The 16,295-nt window shown below is 36.5% G+C and overlaps 1 protein-coding gene across 1 annotated transcript in view; it reads right to left on the reverse strand.

Annotated features, from left to right (window-relative positions):
* Window positions 1–16,295, reverse strand: part of CAMKMT (calmodulin-lysine N-methyltransferase) — a 382,577-nt gene that overhangs the window by 357,698 nt on the left and 8,584 nt on the right. The window contains exon 3 of the mRNA XM_021701200.1: window positions 9,671–9,735. Coding sequence (XP_021556875.1) covers window positions 9,671–9,735 — 65 coding nt within the window. The remainder of the gene's footprint in view (window positions 1–9,670; window positions 9,736–16,295) is intronic.

The raw sequence follows: 16,295 nt of genomic DNA on the forward strand, positions 1-16,295 counted from the left end.
AATTTTTTATTTCAAATGAAAAATTTTGAGTAGAGTCGACACACAATGTTCTATTACAACAGTGATTCAACGTGTTTCTCTGTTATGCTATGCTAACTACATGTGTAGCTCCCATCTGTCACCATACAACAATTTGACAGTATCATTGACTATATTCCCTATGCTATAACTGGAAGCCTGTATTTCCCACACCCCTTTATCCAATTTGCCCACCTCCTCACCCCCCCATTCCCTCTTCAACCACCAATTTGTTCTCTGTATTTATAGGTCTAATTCTGCTTTTTGTTTGTTCATTCACTTGTTTTGTTTTTTAGATTCATGTGAGTGAAATCATGTTATTTGTCTTTCTCAGTCTGACTTATTTCACTTAGTATAATACCCTCCAGGTCCATCCATGCTGTCACAAATGGCAAGATCTCATCTTTCTTATGGCTGTGTAATATTCCATTGTGTATATATCACATCTTCCTTATCTATTTGTCTGTCAGTGGACACTTGGGTTGCTTCCATACCTTGGCTATTGTAAATAATGGTGCAATAAACAAAGGGGTGCATATAGCTTTTCAAATTAGTGTTTTCACTTTTTTTTTTTTAAGATTTTATTTATTTATTTGACAGAGAGAGACATAGCGAGAGAGGGAACACAAGCAGGGGCAGAGGGAGAGGGAGAAGCAGGCTTCCCGCAGAGCAGGGAGCCTGATGCAGGGCTTGATGCCAGGATCCTGGGATCATGACCTGAGCCGAAGGCAGACGCTTAATGACTGAGCCACCCAGGCACCCCAGTGTTTTCACTTTCTTTGGGTAAATACTGAGTAGTAGAATTATTGGATCATATGGTATTTCTATTTTTAATTTTTTGAGGAAACTCCATACTGTTTTCCACAGTGGCTATACCAGTTTATGTTCCCACCAAAAATGCACAAGGGTTCCTTTATCTCCACATTCTTATCAACACTTGTTATTATCTTGTCTTTTTGATTGTAGCCATTTTGACAGGCTTAAGGTGTTATCTTGTCATGGTTTTGATTTGCATTTCCCTGATGATGAGTGATGTTGAGCATCTTTTCATGTGCCTTTGGCCATCTGTATGTCTTCTTTGGAAAAATGTCTATTCAGGTCCTCTGCCCATTTTTCAATCAAATAAAAATTTTAAAAGTGAACTAAAACAAGAGGTCTTCTAAACGTTCCCTCCCTGGTAAATATTAATAACAAATGAGTAGGACTCTGTTTATGACTTAGGGACATGCTTACCCAATACTGTGTCAAAAGAAAAAACCTCCCTGACAACTATGGAGCTAGGTAGTCAGATAGCTGGAGATATATATGGCTAGGAAAACTACCATGTAGAAACCTAGCCTACCCTCTAGAAATTTTTTCTAACTTACCCTTCAAAACTCTTTCTCACAAAGACTACAAACTACATGTACATTGTGATTCTCAAGAAGGGCAAAGTGCCAGGCACCTGGGTGGCTGTCAGTTAAGCATCTGCCTTTGGCTCAGGTCATGATCCCAGAGTCCTGGGATCGAGTCCCGCATCAGGCTCCCTGCTCAACAGGGAGTCTGCTTCTCCCCCTCCTCCCCCTGCTTGTGCTCTCATTCTCTCTGTGTCTCTCATGCTCTCTCTCAATAAAATCTTTAAAAAAAAAAAGGGCAAAGTGCCAAATCCAGTGCCAGTGATGCATACCACCAGCTCCCCACTGAAACTGGGGCCTACGACAGTCTCAGGGCCACTGACCATCAATGTAAAATGTAAAACTGACCATCAATGTAAAAACTGTATAATGCACTGAAACCTAAAATTTATTTTTTAACAAAACTTGTAAATTATCTATGCCCAAGCCCAATATTCTGCCACTGACTGACATTTTAAGCCTCTTTGTACTCCCCCCCAATGTAATATGGGGCTAGAATGATTTGATCTCTGATTTCTTATCTCATAAGAGTATTGGGAGAGGAATACATTGACATCTAACATGGTCTGAGCTCCTTGGAGAAACATGCTATTTTAAAACAAAATATTTTATATTTTTCACTGGTAAAATGAATTGCTCCCTTTTTTCACAGAGCTGTCCTTAGCTATTTGAGATTTTATCACAGCTTTCACTCAAAAAAATTAATACTCAATTTGGAAGTTAAAGAGTACCTACTTTTTATTTTGAAATGAAAAGAACATTGCTTATTCCAGTTATAAAACCAGCATGTGCCATAAAAAAATCAAATGATACTGGAAAGTATAAAGGAGAAAGTAATAATCATTCATAACCCCAGTACCCCAACAAAACATGATGAACATTAAGATATAGTTCTATGCATGTACCTAAGTACACACATACTTAATGGGTATCTATGTATTTTACAGAAATAAGATCATATTCCCAAAGTGATTTTTTAACCTAATATGATTTAGAGATCTTGTACAGCTATATAATACTCCATTTCCATGGATTATCCATAATCAACCTGTCAATTAAAATTAAAGATTGATGCTTTTTCCAGTTGTTCTTTGTGCTACAATGAACTCTTTTATATTCCATCTTTCTATAATGGTTTCATTAGTTTTTAGAAAAGCAATTATTTTTTTTTAAAGATTTTATTTATTTATTTGACAGAGAGAGACGCAGAGAAAGAGGGAACACAAGCAGGGGGAGTGGGAGAGGGAGAAGCAGGCTTCCCGCCGAGCAGGGAGCCCGATGTGGGGCTCGATCCCAGGACCCTGGGATCGTGACCTGAGCTGAAGGCAGACGCTTAACCGACTGAGCCACACAGGCGCCCCTAGAAAAGCAATTATTAATCAAAATGATATGGATACTTATAATTATGAAAAATATTGCCAGATCACCTCTAAAAGTGGAATCACTTACCCTCCAACCAACAGTAGTTGAAAAGCCCCATTTCCCTATAATTCACTGATTATTGTCTATCTTCTCTCATCTTTGCCTTTTTGATGAACAAAAATGATATCTCAGTGTTTTAATTGCATTTCATTACTTCATTCCTAGTAAAATAATCATTTGATGTGTTGTTTGTAGAGCATTGGTATTTCTCTTGTGAAATAACTTGTCCTAATTTTTGGCTAAGTTTTGTCTTCTTCTTATAGATTTGCAATCTGTTTTTGCTATTGCTTTGTGGGAGCTCTTTATTCAACAAAGAAAATACATCTTTCTCTGCATATATGTCACAAATAATAACCAGTTTGTCATTTGTCTTTCAACTTCTTTGATGCTTTTTAAATCTTTATTTAGTCAATATATTCACCTTTAAATTCATGGGGTTTGGGCCACACTTAGAAGGGTCTTCCTTATTTTAATATTATAAAATTATTTATCTGAAATATCTAGGAGTGAGGATTTTTACTTAAATATTTAATCCAACTTAAATTTATATTGCTACATAACATAAAGGAGAGATTCAGCTTTGTTATTTTTTCTAAATTTCTAATAAATGGTTCCAGACACCATTTGTTGAAGAATCCATCCTTTCCTCTCCTACTGAAATTCCATCTTCATCATATGATAAATCACGTATATTTATGTCTTTCCGAACCCTCTATTCTAAAACATTGCTTTATATGTGTATTTCTGCATTGACACTCACTGTTTTAATTACGTAGCTTTGCACCATGTTTTCACATAACAAAATAATGTAAAAATATTAAGGACGGCACACACTAAAAATATTTCCTATCTTGTGCTATTTTCTTTTTTTTTTTTTTTTTAAGATTTTATTTATTTGACAGAGAGAGACACAGTGAGAGAAGGAACACAAGGAGGGGGAGTGTGAAAGGGAGAAGCAGGCTTCCCGCCAAGCAGGGAGCCCCATGCCGGCCTCGATCCCAGGACCCTGAGATCATGACCTGAGCCGAAGGCAGACGCTCAATGACTGAGCCACTCAGGCACCCCTTGTGCTATTTTCCAATATCAAATATATTGAAAAGGTTCAAGAATAACAAATGAGACAGATGATATTAATACTAATACACACATAATTTACACAGAGCTCTCACATTACCTAACATTATGTTTACCACACTATAAGTTATTGTTTTTTATTCAATCATAATAAGGAGTTAGATTTGTTCAAAGACTCGCCTAGACAGCTAGTAAATGGCAGAACTAAAACCTGAACTTCATATTCCATGATCCTTCCATGAACCCAGTAAGTTAAAAAGAGAGCAATTATCTATAAAAGCCCAAATTTCTCATTTTTTAATCAAAGAGGTACTTTGACTATACCAAGTACATATTCTATACACATACATCTATATCTACATACACATGGATATGCATATATGTATTATACACCTATACACATACATACACATACATGCACATGCATGTACACACACACTTTTATTTGAATGAGGAAACAATTTTTAAATCTAAGCTGATATACCTGAAGCTTTTGATATTCCACTAATATTACAGGCCTAACTATGTAACACAATAATAATGAAACAAAACCTAAAAATTCGTACTATATTTCCTGAGAGATGGTTACCTTCTCTTGGTTTCCCAAATGCAGCTAAAATGGATAAGATCCTTAGTTATTACTAAACTGAAAGAGATCTGTTTTGGATACATCACAAAACAGGTCCTGCTATCAGACACTAGGAAGGATCTAGAAGCAGGAGACTGTACCTGTGTGCATTAAAAGTCCAGGTCAGCCCTGGGATTCACGGGGGGGGAAAGAATTACCATTGTCACATGTGAGAGTATATGAGGCAGAGGGTCCACAAATTTCTCCAGGAGACTGAGATACCAACCCCATGTCATGTAGCCCAGCCAGGAGAAAAAAATGTTTTTCAAAGAATGGCAGAAGGGGTCTTACCAATACATTCCCCAAATTTAAGCTGCAGTGTTCACCAGGAGTCCTGATTCACACACTAGGTTACTGCAGTGATATATTATTATTGACTTCCTATCCTTTAAAGGCTTATACATATTATATTGCATATACTGTACACAATAAATCATATAAGAAGTATTACCTCATCTGCTCAAGCTGTCAAATGAAAGATGATATGCTAAAAAAAAAAAAGTCCAAATGAAGCTATTATAACCCCAAGCACTAATGAGATTTTACAAATACCAAATAGTTACATTATATACTATAACAACCAAATTTGAATCAACTACGCCTTGGAGAGAATCACATTTTCATTTTTTTTTTTTTAAGATTTTATTTATTTATATGACAGAGAGAGACACAGCGAGAGAGGGAACACAAGCAGGGGGAGTGCGAGAGGGAGAAGCAGGGTTCCTGCGGAGCAGGGAGCCCGATCTGGGGCTCGATCCCAGGACCCTGGGATCATGACCTGAGCCGAAGGCAGACGCTTAACGACTTGAGCCACCCAGGCGCCCCGAGAATCACATTTTTTAAAAAATTCATTTCAGTAGAGGAAAGAGATGACTTTGGAGAAAGAGAAAGTGGGTTTGGAAGAGACACAGCATAGTGGGGCTTCTTTGATTAGAGGTTAGGGACTTGCTGGAAAGGAGACTGTGTTCACAGGGAAAGCAGGAGTAAGCGATCTACTCTGGTGCTTGCAGAGTACTCCCCTGTTACCCAGAGTATTCGAGTGACCTGTTATGTGAAACACAGAAGCAGCCAGCACTTCATTTGAGGTGAAGGATGCCATCCTATACTTCTCCCTAGGTAGCAAGATGGCATCTCTTTCCAGGCATGATGAATCAATAGCAGACATAACCTCTCCAGAGAACAGCTTTGATATTTGAAAAGGAAGCAGGTTCTAAAGTAGTAGAACCTGAAGAATGAAATGCATGCCTATTCCTAAATAGAGGTACGCAAAAAGGGAGCCTGGCTTTCAAAATAATGTGTTTCCCACGACAGCAAATATATTCTATAGAGCAGTGAATCATTATGCCAAAATGACTGTATGAGATTCATTTTTAATTTCTTCTTACAACATTCGAAGGAATTCAAACTCTGAAAGGATAGCTCAAAAATATAAAACACTTTACAGGTCATATATTTAAAAACACAAAATGCTTCTAAATAATAAAGGTAAATATAAAAAATATTTTCTAATATATCAGGAAATAAGAAACTATCTAGAAGTTTCATTTATTACCCAAAATTAAAGATTTTTTCGTATCTTTCTGGTTAGAAAACAAATTCAGGAAGTCAAACTGAACCTTTCATCTTTGAAAATTTACAGTGAATAAAATCATCACTTGGTTTTAACAATTAACTTAAAACTGAGATTAATGGTTCTATTAAACCATGAATATATTTTGTGTATATATATATACACACACACACACATTTTGTACATATACACATATCAGGTTTTTATAACTATACAATATTTTCGTTATTTTTTTTCTACTATCAGGAAGTTTTATTAACCTGGAAACTATTCTTGAAACAAATGAATAATTCCATCTATTGGTTCTCTCATAGTATTAGAAACTTTTTCCTCATTTAAATATCTTTCAGTGTACCATCAGTGTACTACCACGGTGGTGATTTAGAATATTCTTTTTTTTTTTTTTTAAAGATTTTATTTATCTATTTGATAGAGAGAGAGCACAAGCAGGGGGAGGGGCAGAGGGAGAAGCAGACTCCCCACTGATCAAAGAGCCTAACACAGGGCTCGATCCCAGGACCCTGAGATGATGACGCGAGCCAAAGGGCAGACGCTTAACTGACTGAGCCACCCAAGAGCCCCTGGAATAGATATTCTTATACAGAACTCTTGCTATCAAGATTAACAAGACCAAAAGTATTCCTTTATTTAAAGCCAGAAGTATAAAAATTAAACTTATATTTAAAACAAAAGACAAAAAAAAATTAACTCAAAAATAACTCAGGAAAATCTATTTTTTGTATGGATGAATTGCTGAATATAGTAAATATATGAGAAATAGGGACGCCTGGGTAGCTCAGTCGGTTGGGCGGCTGCCTTCAGCTCAGGTCATGATCCCAGTGCCCTGGGATCGAGTCCCGCATCGGGCTCCTTGCTCAGCAGGGAGCCTGTTTCTCCCTCCGCCTGCAGCTCCCCTTGCTTGTGCTCTCACTCACTCTCTCTCGCCCACGCTCTCCCTCTCTAACAAATAAATAAATAAATAAAATCTTTAAAAAATAATAATAAATAAATATATGAGAAATAAATCAAATGGAAATTTTTAAGCACACATCTTCATAGGTTTACATGATGAAGACTTACCGTTATTTTTCAGGTTATTTATTCCAATTATATCGGACTGTGAGACAGAATTATGATTGTAGCGCCCTCTGCTGGGGTTTCTACTCACAAACTCAACCTAATACCACTATTAGTGTAAAATAAAACATTTGAGGCGTCAAGCAATAAATCACTTTTTCTGTCACTGATCACTTTAAGCCTTGGCAAAGATTATATAAAAGTTATAATCAATATTTATGCTACTGTAACAGGATTTTACCAATTTATCAGTAAGTAAAATATCAGTATAGATTTTTTCTTTTAAAATAAGAGGATAATATAAAAGTTACACTAAACAATATGTTTTAATAAGTCTTTTTTTTTTTAAAGATTTATTTATTTATTTATTTGAGAGAGAGAGAATGAGAGACAGAGAGCATGAGAGGGAGGAGGGTCAGAGGGAGAAGCAGATTCCCTGCCGAGCAGGGAGCCCAATGCAGGACTCGATCCCGGGACTCCAGGATCATGACCTGAGCCGAAGGCAGTCGCTTAACCAACCGAGCCACCCAGGCGCCCTAATAAGTCTTATTTTTGTCACTACTTCTATCATTTGGCAATATGTTCAGGTTCTTAATGCAACATTTGTGACAAGACATTTTAATAAATTACTATTTTGGTAATCTTATCTATTTTTTCCTGCTTTGTTAGTTCAATCAAAATAGCTTATTTTAAAACATGAGAACAACCTTAATAATATTATCTTCATTATTAGAAAAAGATGGAAAGACATTTTAGAGGCACTCATCACCAGTAATAATTAATAAATAGCTTCCATTTACTGAGTGTCAACTATAAGGAATGTAGTATATGTTATACACTTTCTATATATTCTATCCAGTTCTAAGAAATAATATAAATTGATATAAACTGACATAATATAAATTGCTCAAGATGAATTTCAGAGCCAAGATTCAAATGTAGATGAGTCTCATTCCAAAGACTCAAACCTTCCCACCAAACAATACATCAGTGAAAAAATACCTTTTGCATGCAATTTCTCTATTTGTCAATGCAACAACTGGGGGTGGATGAAGGTACGGTGGAACAAGTTGATGAGAAAAATGTCAGAGAAGGACAAGATAGTTATTCATGTATAAAATAATAGCATAGACCTTTAGGAATGTATTTTTGTTTTACATAATGCTGCCAGCTAGTGGCCCTATTTCATACTGAGCCACTGGAAACAATGCTTGATTTTTACATCACTGAATCAAAAATTCCACATTTAACATTCTAGGATCATGTTCCTAAACTATACATGCATAACTTGACTTAATGTTATTTCACCTTACCCCAGAACTAAAGGAGAATGTCTCCTCAACCACCACTAGCCCTAATCCCCAATAAAATGAGATATGCCTAAATGGGAAAGAATTCAGCAAGTGCCAACATGTAGAAACTAAAAGGTGCACTTGTCACTATCTATGAAAAAGAAACCCATATTATTTAAATATTTTTGGGTAATTTGGGGATACTTATAGATTCCTTAGTGACAAAATATATAATTATTTTTATATATTATCAAAAGCTTGCCATATATGGACATAAAAACAAAATTATTGCCTAAGTATCGCTGAACATTATTCTATGCAGATCTAAAATTAGAGGGCATCTGATAAAGTAGTACTGTTAGCAAAGTATGTTATTTTAGTTCAGAGAATACAGTTATGAAATTTCCTTTGGGAAAAAAAGTATTGAGTACCATTTTTACATTTAAAAAGGTCATATTAAAAAATAAAATAAAAATAAAAAGGCCATATTAAACTGATAATTCACTATGTTAAGAAAAATATCTTAAGTAACACACGTGAAGAAATACACAGCTCTGATCATCGTATATTGCTTAACACAGTGATATAAAGATATTCTTGGCTGATTTCTTTCATCATATGGCATGACAATTATTTAAATGATTCTCTCAATGGAGAAATCTATCACAACAATCAGAAGCTTAGATGAAAAGACAATGTGTTCTATAGTATAATTCTGCATAAAACAAAAAACCTTCTGGCATTGAATTAACAGCAAGAAAAACAAACGTTCTGGTTTTATTCCATAGTGAAAAAAGAGAAGAAGCAGGAAGTGGAAAAGAAAGTACCTAAAACACAGCAAAGAAAAAAGAGACAGCCGATCTGTTGGATTAACTGAGAAGGTCAAAATGGAAACAAGAAACAAAAGGGATAGTACTGGAGAGTCCAGTGTTCCTTCTGACCTACATTCTGTCACACACACACACACACACACACTCACACACACAACTGCAAAGTGTAAAAATAGCCTTATCCCACTTTGTAGGTCCATCTTATATGAAGCTTATCTCACAGCTAAAAACAGTAAGAGTTTATATTACACACACACACCTATGCACACACATCATTATAATAAATATCAGTGAGAAAAACACTAATTATAAATCCACTTTTTAAAACACTAAAATTAGTTCCACAAAGGGAACATATAACTTACAAACATTGCCTGTATTGTCAAAGCTGGTAAGAACATCTTCAACATTCAAAGATCCATTATTATGCCTAGAAAGAAATAAAGCATTTTCTTTAATGATTCTGAAATATTAAGATTTATTAAATTTTTTAAAAGCTGAGGCTGTGTATTGTGATATACCCACCCAATACAAATAAACCCTTCCCTGTTACATTTTCAAAATATTTTCTGCCCACTAGAGGGAGAAGGAAAAGAAATAACAGAATACATTTCTCAGAATATTTAATGTAATGATATTTTTGATGATTAATGTACATTTTAAAGTATTAGTAAATAATTTTTATTGTTGTTTTAGCTATATAAAGGTGAGGTAGATTATTAAAGACAACAAAACAAAACCTTACTTTTGAGAATCTCAAAAGAAAAATAAGTCATCAACCTCCAGAACCACACCCAACAATAAATAGATCTCCTCTATACCAGCCCAACAAATTCAGAACTTCAGTCAAAAAGAACTAACCAGGGCGCCTGGGTGGCTCAGTTGGTTAAGCGACTGCCTTCGGCTCAGGTCATGATCCTGGAGTCCCTGGATCGAGTCCCGCATCGGGCTCCCTGCTCAGCAGGGAGTCTGCTTCTCCCTCTGACCCTCCCCCCTCTCATGTGCTCTCTCTGTCTCATTCTCTCTCTCTCAAATAAATAAATAAAATCTCTAAAAAGAAAAAAAAAAAAGAACTAACCAATCTTCAGGTCTGCACAATCCACAATTAGAAGGTTCTAAATGTCGGGGGGGGGGCAAATTGTTTTTTATCTTTTTCCCACTAACCTGAATTCCACTCCTTTTAATTCTAATCTCTATTCACTTGACAGCCCACCCCTGAAATACCTAATTTGATTACTGATATTTTATTAATACTTACAAAAGATGCTATTCTTCATATACAAATGGGCCCAAATGTTAATAGGTCATAGGGTTTGAGATACTTTTCCAGTGGTGATTAAAAAAAAAAAATCTGTTGGGGCACCTGGATCTCAGTCGGTTAAGCGTCCAACTCTTGATTCCAGCTCAGGTCATGATCTCAGGGTCGTGAAATCGAGCCCCAAGTCAGGCTCTGTGCTGAGTGTGGAGCCTGCTTAAGATTCTCTCCCTCAATTATGCTAAGTGAAGTAAGTCAATGAGAGAAAGACAATTATCATATGATTTCATTCATATGTGGAATTTAAGAAACAAAACAGAGGATCATACAGGAAGGGAGGGAAAAATAAAATAAGATGAAATCAGAGAGGGAGACAAACCATAAGAGACTCTTAACTATAGGAAACAAATTGAGGGCTGCTGGAGGGGAGGCGGGTAGGGGGATGGGGTAACTGGGTGATGGGTATTAAGGAGGCACGTGATGTGATGAGCACTGGGTGTTACATGCAAATGATGAGTCACCGACCTCTGGAACTAATAATACACTTTATATGTTAATTAAAAAAAAAAATCCTCTCCCTCTCCCTATGCTCTTCCCCTCACCCCCCACTCACACTAACAACAGAAATTGTAAGTTATTTTTCACAAGCACTTTAAGCTATCCTAGAACTGAGGACTTTTGAGCTTTTCCCAAGAATGGCCTATGGAGTAAGGAGGACTAAGGAGCAAGTCACTGGGGCAGATAATTATGTGAAGAGGGGGAAAAAAGCTACTAGAGGAAAAGTCTAAAGTCTAAAGATAGCAAGAGTTTGGAACTAGAGGTTAAAAATAAGCCAGGGCTAAATATGATATAAAAAGCACAAAAAAAAAAAAAAGAAAGAAAGAAAAAGAAAAACTAGATAAGCTGAATGTCATGAAAATTAAAAACTTTTGTCCATCAAAGGACACTATCATTGAAGTGAAAAGACAACCCACAGAATAGGAGAAAATACGTGCAAATCACTAGGTCTAGTATCCAGAATATATAAAGAGCTTTCATGATTCAACAACAAAAAGATGACCCAATTAAAATGGGCAAAAAATTGGACATCATTAATCAGGGAACTGCAAATCAAAACCAGTGAGATATCACTTCATCCCCCGAGGATGGCTAAAATAAAAATAATAAAGGAAAAATAACAAGTGCTGGCAAACATGGAGAAAAACTGGAACCCTGATATACTCCTGGTAGGAATGCAAAATGGTGCAACCATTGTGGAAAACAATTTGGCCATTCTTCAAAATGTTAAACAAAGATTTACCACACGACCCAGCAATTTCACCCTTAGGTACATACCTAAGAGAATTAAAAACTTACACAGTCACACAAAAACTTACATATGAATGTTCATAGTAGCATTATTCATAATAGCCAAGAAGTGGAAACAACTCAAATGTCCATCAACTGATAAATGGATAAACAAAATGTGGTATTATCCATATGACACAATATTACTCAGCCATAAAAAAGGAATGAAATAATGATACATGCTATAACCCAGATGAATCAAAAACATTACTCTAAGTGAAAGAAGCCAGACATAAAAGTCCACATATTGTATGATTGTATTTATATGGAATGTCCAAAATGGGCAAATCCATATAGACAGAAAGTAGATTAGTGGTTGCCAGGGTTTGGGGGGGAGGAGGAAGATGGAGAATCACTACGAATGGGTATGGGGTTTTTTTATGGGGTGAAAAAAATCTCTAGAATTAGACTGCACAACATTATGAATATATACTGAAAACCATTGAATTTCAGTTTAAAACGGTTAATTAGAATGGTGAATTTAATGTTATATGAATTTTATCTTGATTAAAAAGAAAAGTGGTCCCCCCCCAAAAAAAGAAAGAAAGGAAAAGCCAGAGAGTAAAATGGGCCCTAAAAGGCTTTAGAAGAAGAAGAGAGGTTTTCAGAAGGAAAAGGTTTGATTCTAGATGCAACATGCTTTGGAGGTCTTTCAAAAATAAATGGCTAAAGAGTGAAGTAAATCAGACAGAGAAAGACAAATACCATATATTTCACATACAAGTGAAAGCACATGAAAGGATGGACATCATTAGTCATCAGGGGACTGCAAATCAAAACTGAATAAACAAAACAAAAACAGACTCATAGATGCAGGAACAAACTGTTGTTTATGGTGGGGAGGAGGGTGAACGAGGTGAAGGGCACTAAGAGGTACAACACTTCCCGTTATTGGGGTGCCTGAGTGGCTCAGTCAGTTGAGCATCTGACTCTTGATTTAGGTTCAGGTCATGATCTCAGGGTCGTGAGATCACGCCCTGCATCAGGCTTTGAGCTCAGCATGGAGTCGGCTTCAGATTCTCTCGCTCTCCCTCTGCCCCTCCCCCCACTCACACACTCTGCTCTCTCTCAAAAATAAATAAATAAATAAAATCTTTAAGAAAAAAACAAACTGGGGCACCTGGGTGGCTCAGTTAAGCGTCTGCCTTCGGCTCAGGTCATGATCCCAGGGTCCTGGGATCGAGCCCCGCGTGGGGCTCCCTGCTCCGCAGGAAGCCTGCTTCTCCCTCTCCCACTCCCCCTGCTTGTGTTCCCTCTGTCGCTGTGTCTCTCTCTGTCAAATAAATAAATAAAATCTTTAAAAAAAAAAAAAACTTTCAGTTATAAAACATAAATAAGTCATGGGGATGTAATGTACTGCATAGGGAATATAGTTAATAATAACTTTGGATGGTGAGAGACGGTAACTAGACTTATCATGGGGATCATTTCATAATGTATAAAAATGTTGAATCATTATGATGTACATCTGAAGCTAGTAGGATAGAGTAAGACAGTTACATGCATACATATATATGTAAGCAAGCTACATAACCAATCGTGACTGGAGTTTAAAACAAGCTAAAAAACTAAGTTCTATTAGCCCATATCCATGATTTAAGTTCTATGAAAACATGACTCAATGGATTAGTCTTTTAATTTTCTGCATACACTGGATCATATTTGAAAGATTCTATAAAGTTCCTTCTCAAATATAAAATAAAATGCAAGAGAACAAAAGCTGTTTTAATACTCACCTCTGCTGTTAATATCACTACTAACATTAAAACTATACTTTTTTTTTAAAGTAGGCTCCATGTGGAGCTTGAGTCATGAGATTTACCTGAGATCAAGACCCTGATCTGAGATCAAGAGTCAGACGCTTAACCGACTGAGCCACCCAGAAACCCCTAAAACTATACTTTTTAAATATGAATTCAGTATTCATATTTGTCTCAGATGCCAGCCTTGCCAAACTTTAAATGGGCACCTATGATATACCACATATGTAATGATAATCTGCCATACATCTAATTTCATAAGCATACCAGTCCCATCGCTAGTTATTTCATGAGCACTCAGAGTACATCCTAAATTCAGTGGGTTGGAGCTTTTATGTTTTCCTTTCCCTAGAGAAGCAATATGTGACCTGACTGTAGTGCATCTGTTGTACTAGAAAGATGCACCACAGTCAAAGACAAAGTCATTCCTGATGTCTTGCCCATTCTAAGCTCCCAGGACAAGCCAAAAGTTAAAAGCTCTAGGCTTCTAATCCAGCAATTACCATGGCAACAGTAGTCTTATTGAAAGAAAGGAGGAGAGTTCAGGCCTCTCAGCTTTTTCTACACCTGTGACATACACACATTTATCAATGAATAACTTGGGACTTCTATGGTTCCAAATATAATGCAAGTATTTAAAGTTTCCAGAATATGCAAAGTCTTACTGCACTGAAATTGAGTTGAAATCTGGAGAGTGGGAAACAATTTCTAGCACTGATACAGTAAACACTATTTATAACAAAATACTATAACAAATTGCAGATTATACAACAGCAGGATGGGGGGGAGCTTTAAACATCTCCTGGATGGAGGCGCCTGGGTGGCTCAGTCGTTAAGCGTCTGCCTTCGGCTCAGGTCATGATCCCGGGGTCCTGGGATGGAGCCCCACATTGGGCTCCCTGCTCAGCCAGCTTCTCCCTCTCCCACTCCCCCTGCTTGTGTTCCCTCTCTAGCTGTCTCTCTCTCTGTCAAATAAATAAATAAAACCTTTATAAAAAAAAAAAATCTCCTGGATGTTCTCTATACAAACATCTATCTAATTATAAGAACCTCTTCTATAAGGTTCTAAGAAATAAAAATAAAGTACCAGAAAGACAGAAAGACTTTGCCAAGGAATAAAGTAGGAGTCATACCCTGGATTTTAATTTCCTAACTTTCAGTACTTCACTTAGGAACAAAGAGTCAACTATCCTCAGATACACAGAAGACAACACATCTTGGGGATTTTGTCTAACTAACTTTTACCTTGTCCAAACTTTTGCCTCTGATGAAAAGCCACTAAGGGAAATTCTCTGTTCCTTCATTTTATTTTTCTACTCTCACTTGCCTACTTCTCCCTGCTATTCCTTCATTTTAAATATCATCATACAAAGCTGACAAAAAATAATGGTCCAAGTTTTAATTTAGGCCACTGCTTATATACCTTTCAATAATACAAACAAAATACAACTATGTACTTTGAATTCACAAATATCTAGTTATTACCCTCTTAGGATACTCATTTCAAGCCTAATAAAACTTTAAAGAGACAGAAATTAATACACAGGGAAATTTTAAGGATAAAACAAATATTGATAAGAAGTATTAATCATTACATACATCATCTCTGTTGAACTGGAGCAGGTGACGTCAGATGATAAGAACTGAGAAAGTGAAAATGGGGTATTTTTACTCTCCGAGGATCAAAACCTCTCAAATGCTCAGCCCTTTACGAGAATCCAGAAGCAGAGCCGTCATATAACATGTATTGACCACGGTTCCCCTAGAGATTGTGATGGTTCTTAAGAGCCACTAATGATTCTGCCTTGCACTTTCTCCCCCTGGCTATTTTCTAGTGCCTTTGCCCTCATCTGAAATGACTTCTCCCTTTCCCTCAGAAGTTCCAACTACTTCCAGATCCAGTTTAAACCCCTCAAGGCCTTCCGAAAATCACTCTCACCTCTAAACTCCTAATTTGTATGACGTCTTCCACGCCTTTGGAAATTAGTTATGCATGCCTAATGAGAGTTCTGAGAATGGATGCTTACCTTTCCTTCTTATTTAATATTTTTATTACTTAACTTTTCACATATTTAAAACCCTTGAGGATAATATATCTTACATTTCTTTTTGTTAACCTGTATAGAAGGTACCATTAAATATTTGTTGATTTAAATTTATTTAAAACTATTCACCACTTTTTTTTCAATCAATCCATAGTGTTGATTTAACAAACTTCAAAAAATGTAGATGAGGGCGCCTGGGTGGCTCAGTTGGTTAAGCGACTGCCTTCGGCTCAGGTCATGATCCTGGAGTCCCTGGATCGAATCCCGCATCGGGCTCCCTGCTCTGCAGGGAGTCTGCTTCTCCCTCTGACCCTCCCCCTTCTCATATGCTCTCTCTCATTCTCTCTCTCTCAAATAAATAAATAAAATCTTTTAAAAAAAAAATGTAGATGAAAATAATGGTACTCCATTCCAAAACTACCTTCTAAACCACTACCTTTAGCTACTGCAAGTAATTTTTTTAAACTAGAATGCTCACAATTCAAACAATACTGAAGAAGATAAAGGTAGCTAAAGAAATGTCATGGAAGCGGGTTGAGAAAAGATATGAGATAATAAATGAACAAGAATGGAGATCCATGTT

Source organism: Neomonachus schauinslandi, chromosome 10 (assembly GCF_002201575.2).
Source record: "Neomonachus schauinslandi chromosome 10, ASM220157v2, whole genome shotgun sequence".
In the NCBI taxonomy this organism is placed as follows: domain Eukaryota; kingdom Metazoa; phylum Chordata; class Mammalia; order Carnivora; family Phocidae; genus Neomonachus; species Neomonachus schauinslandi.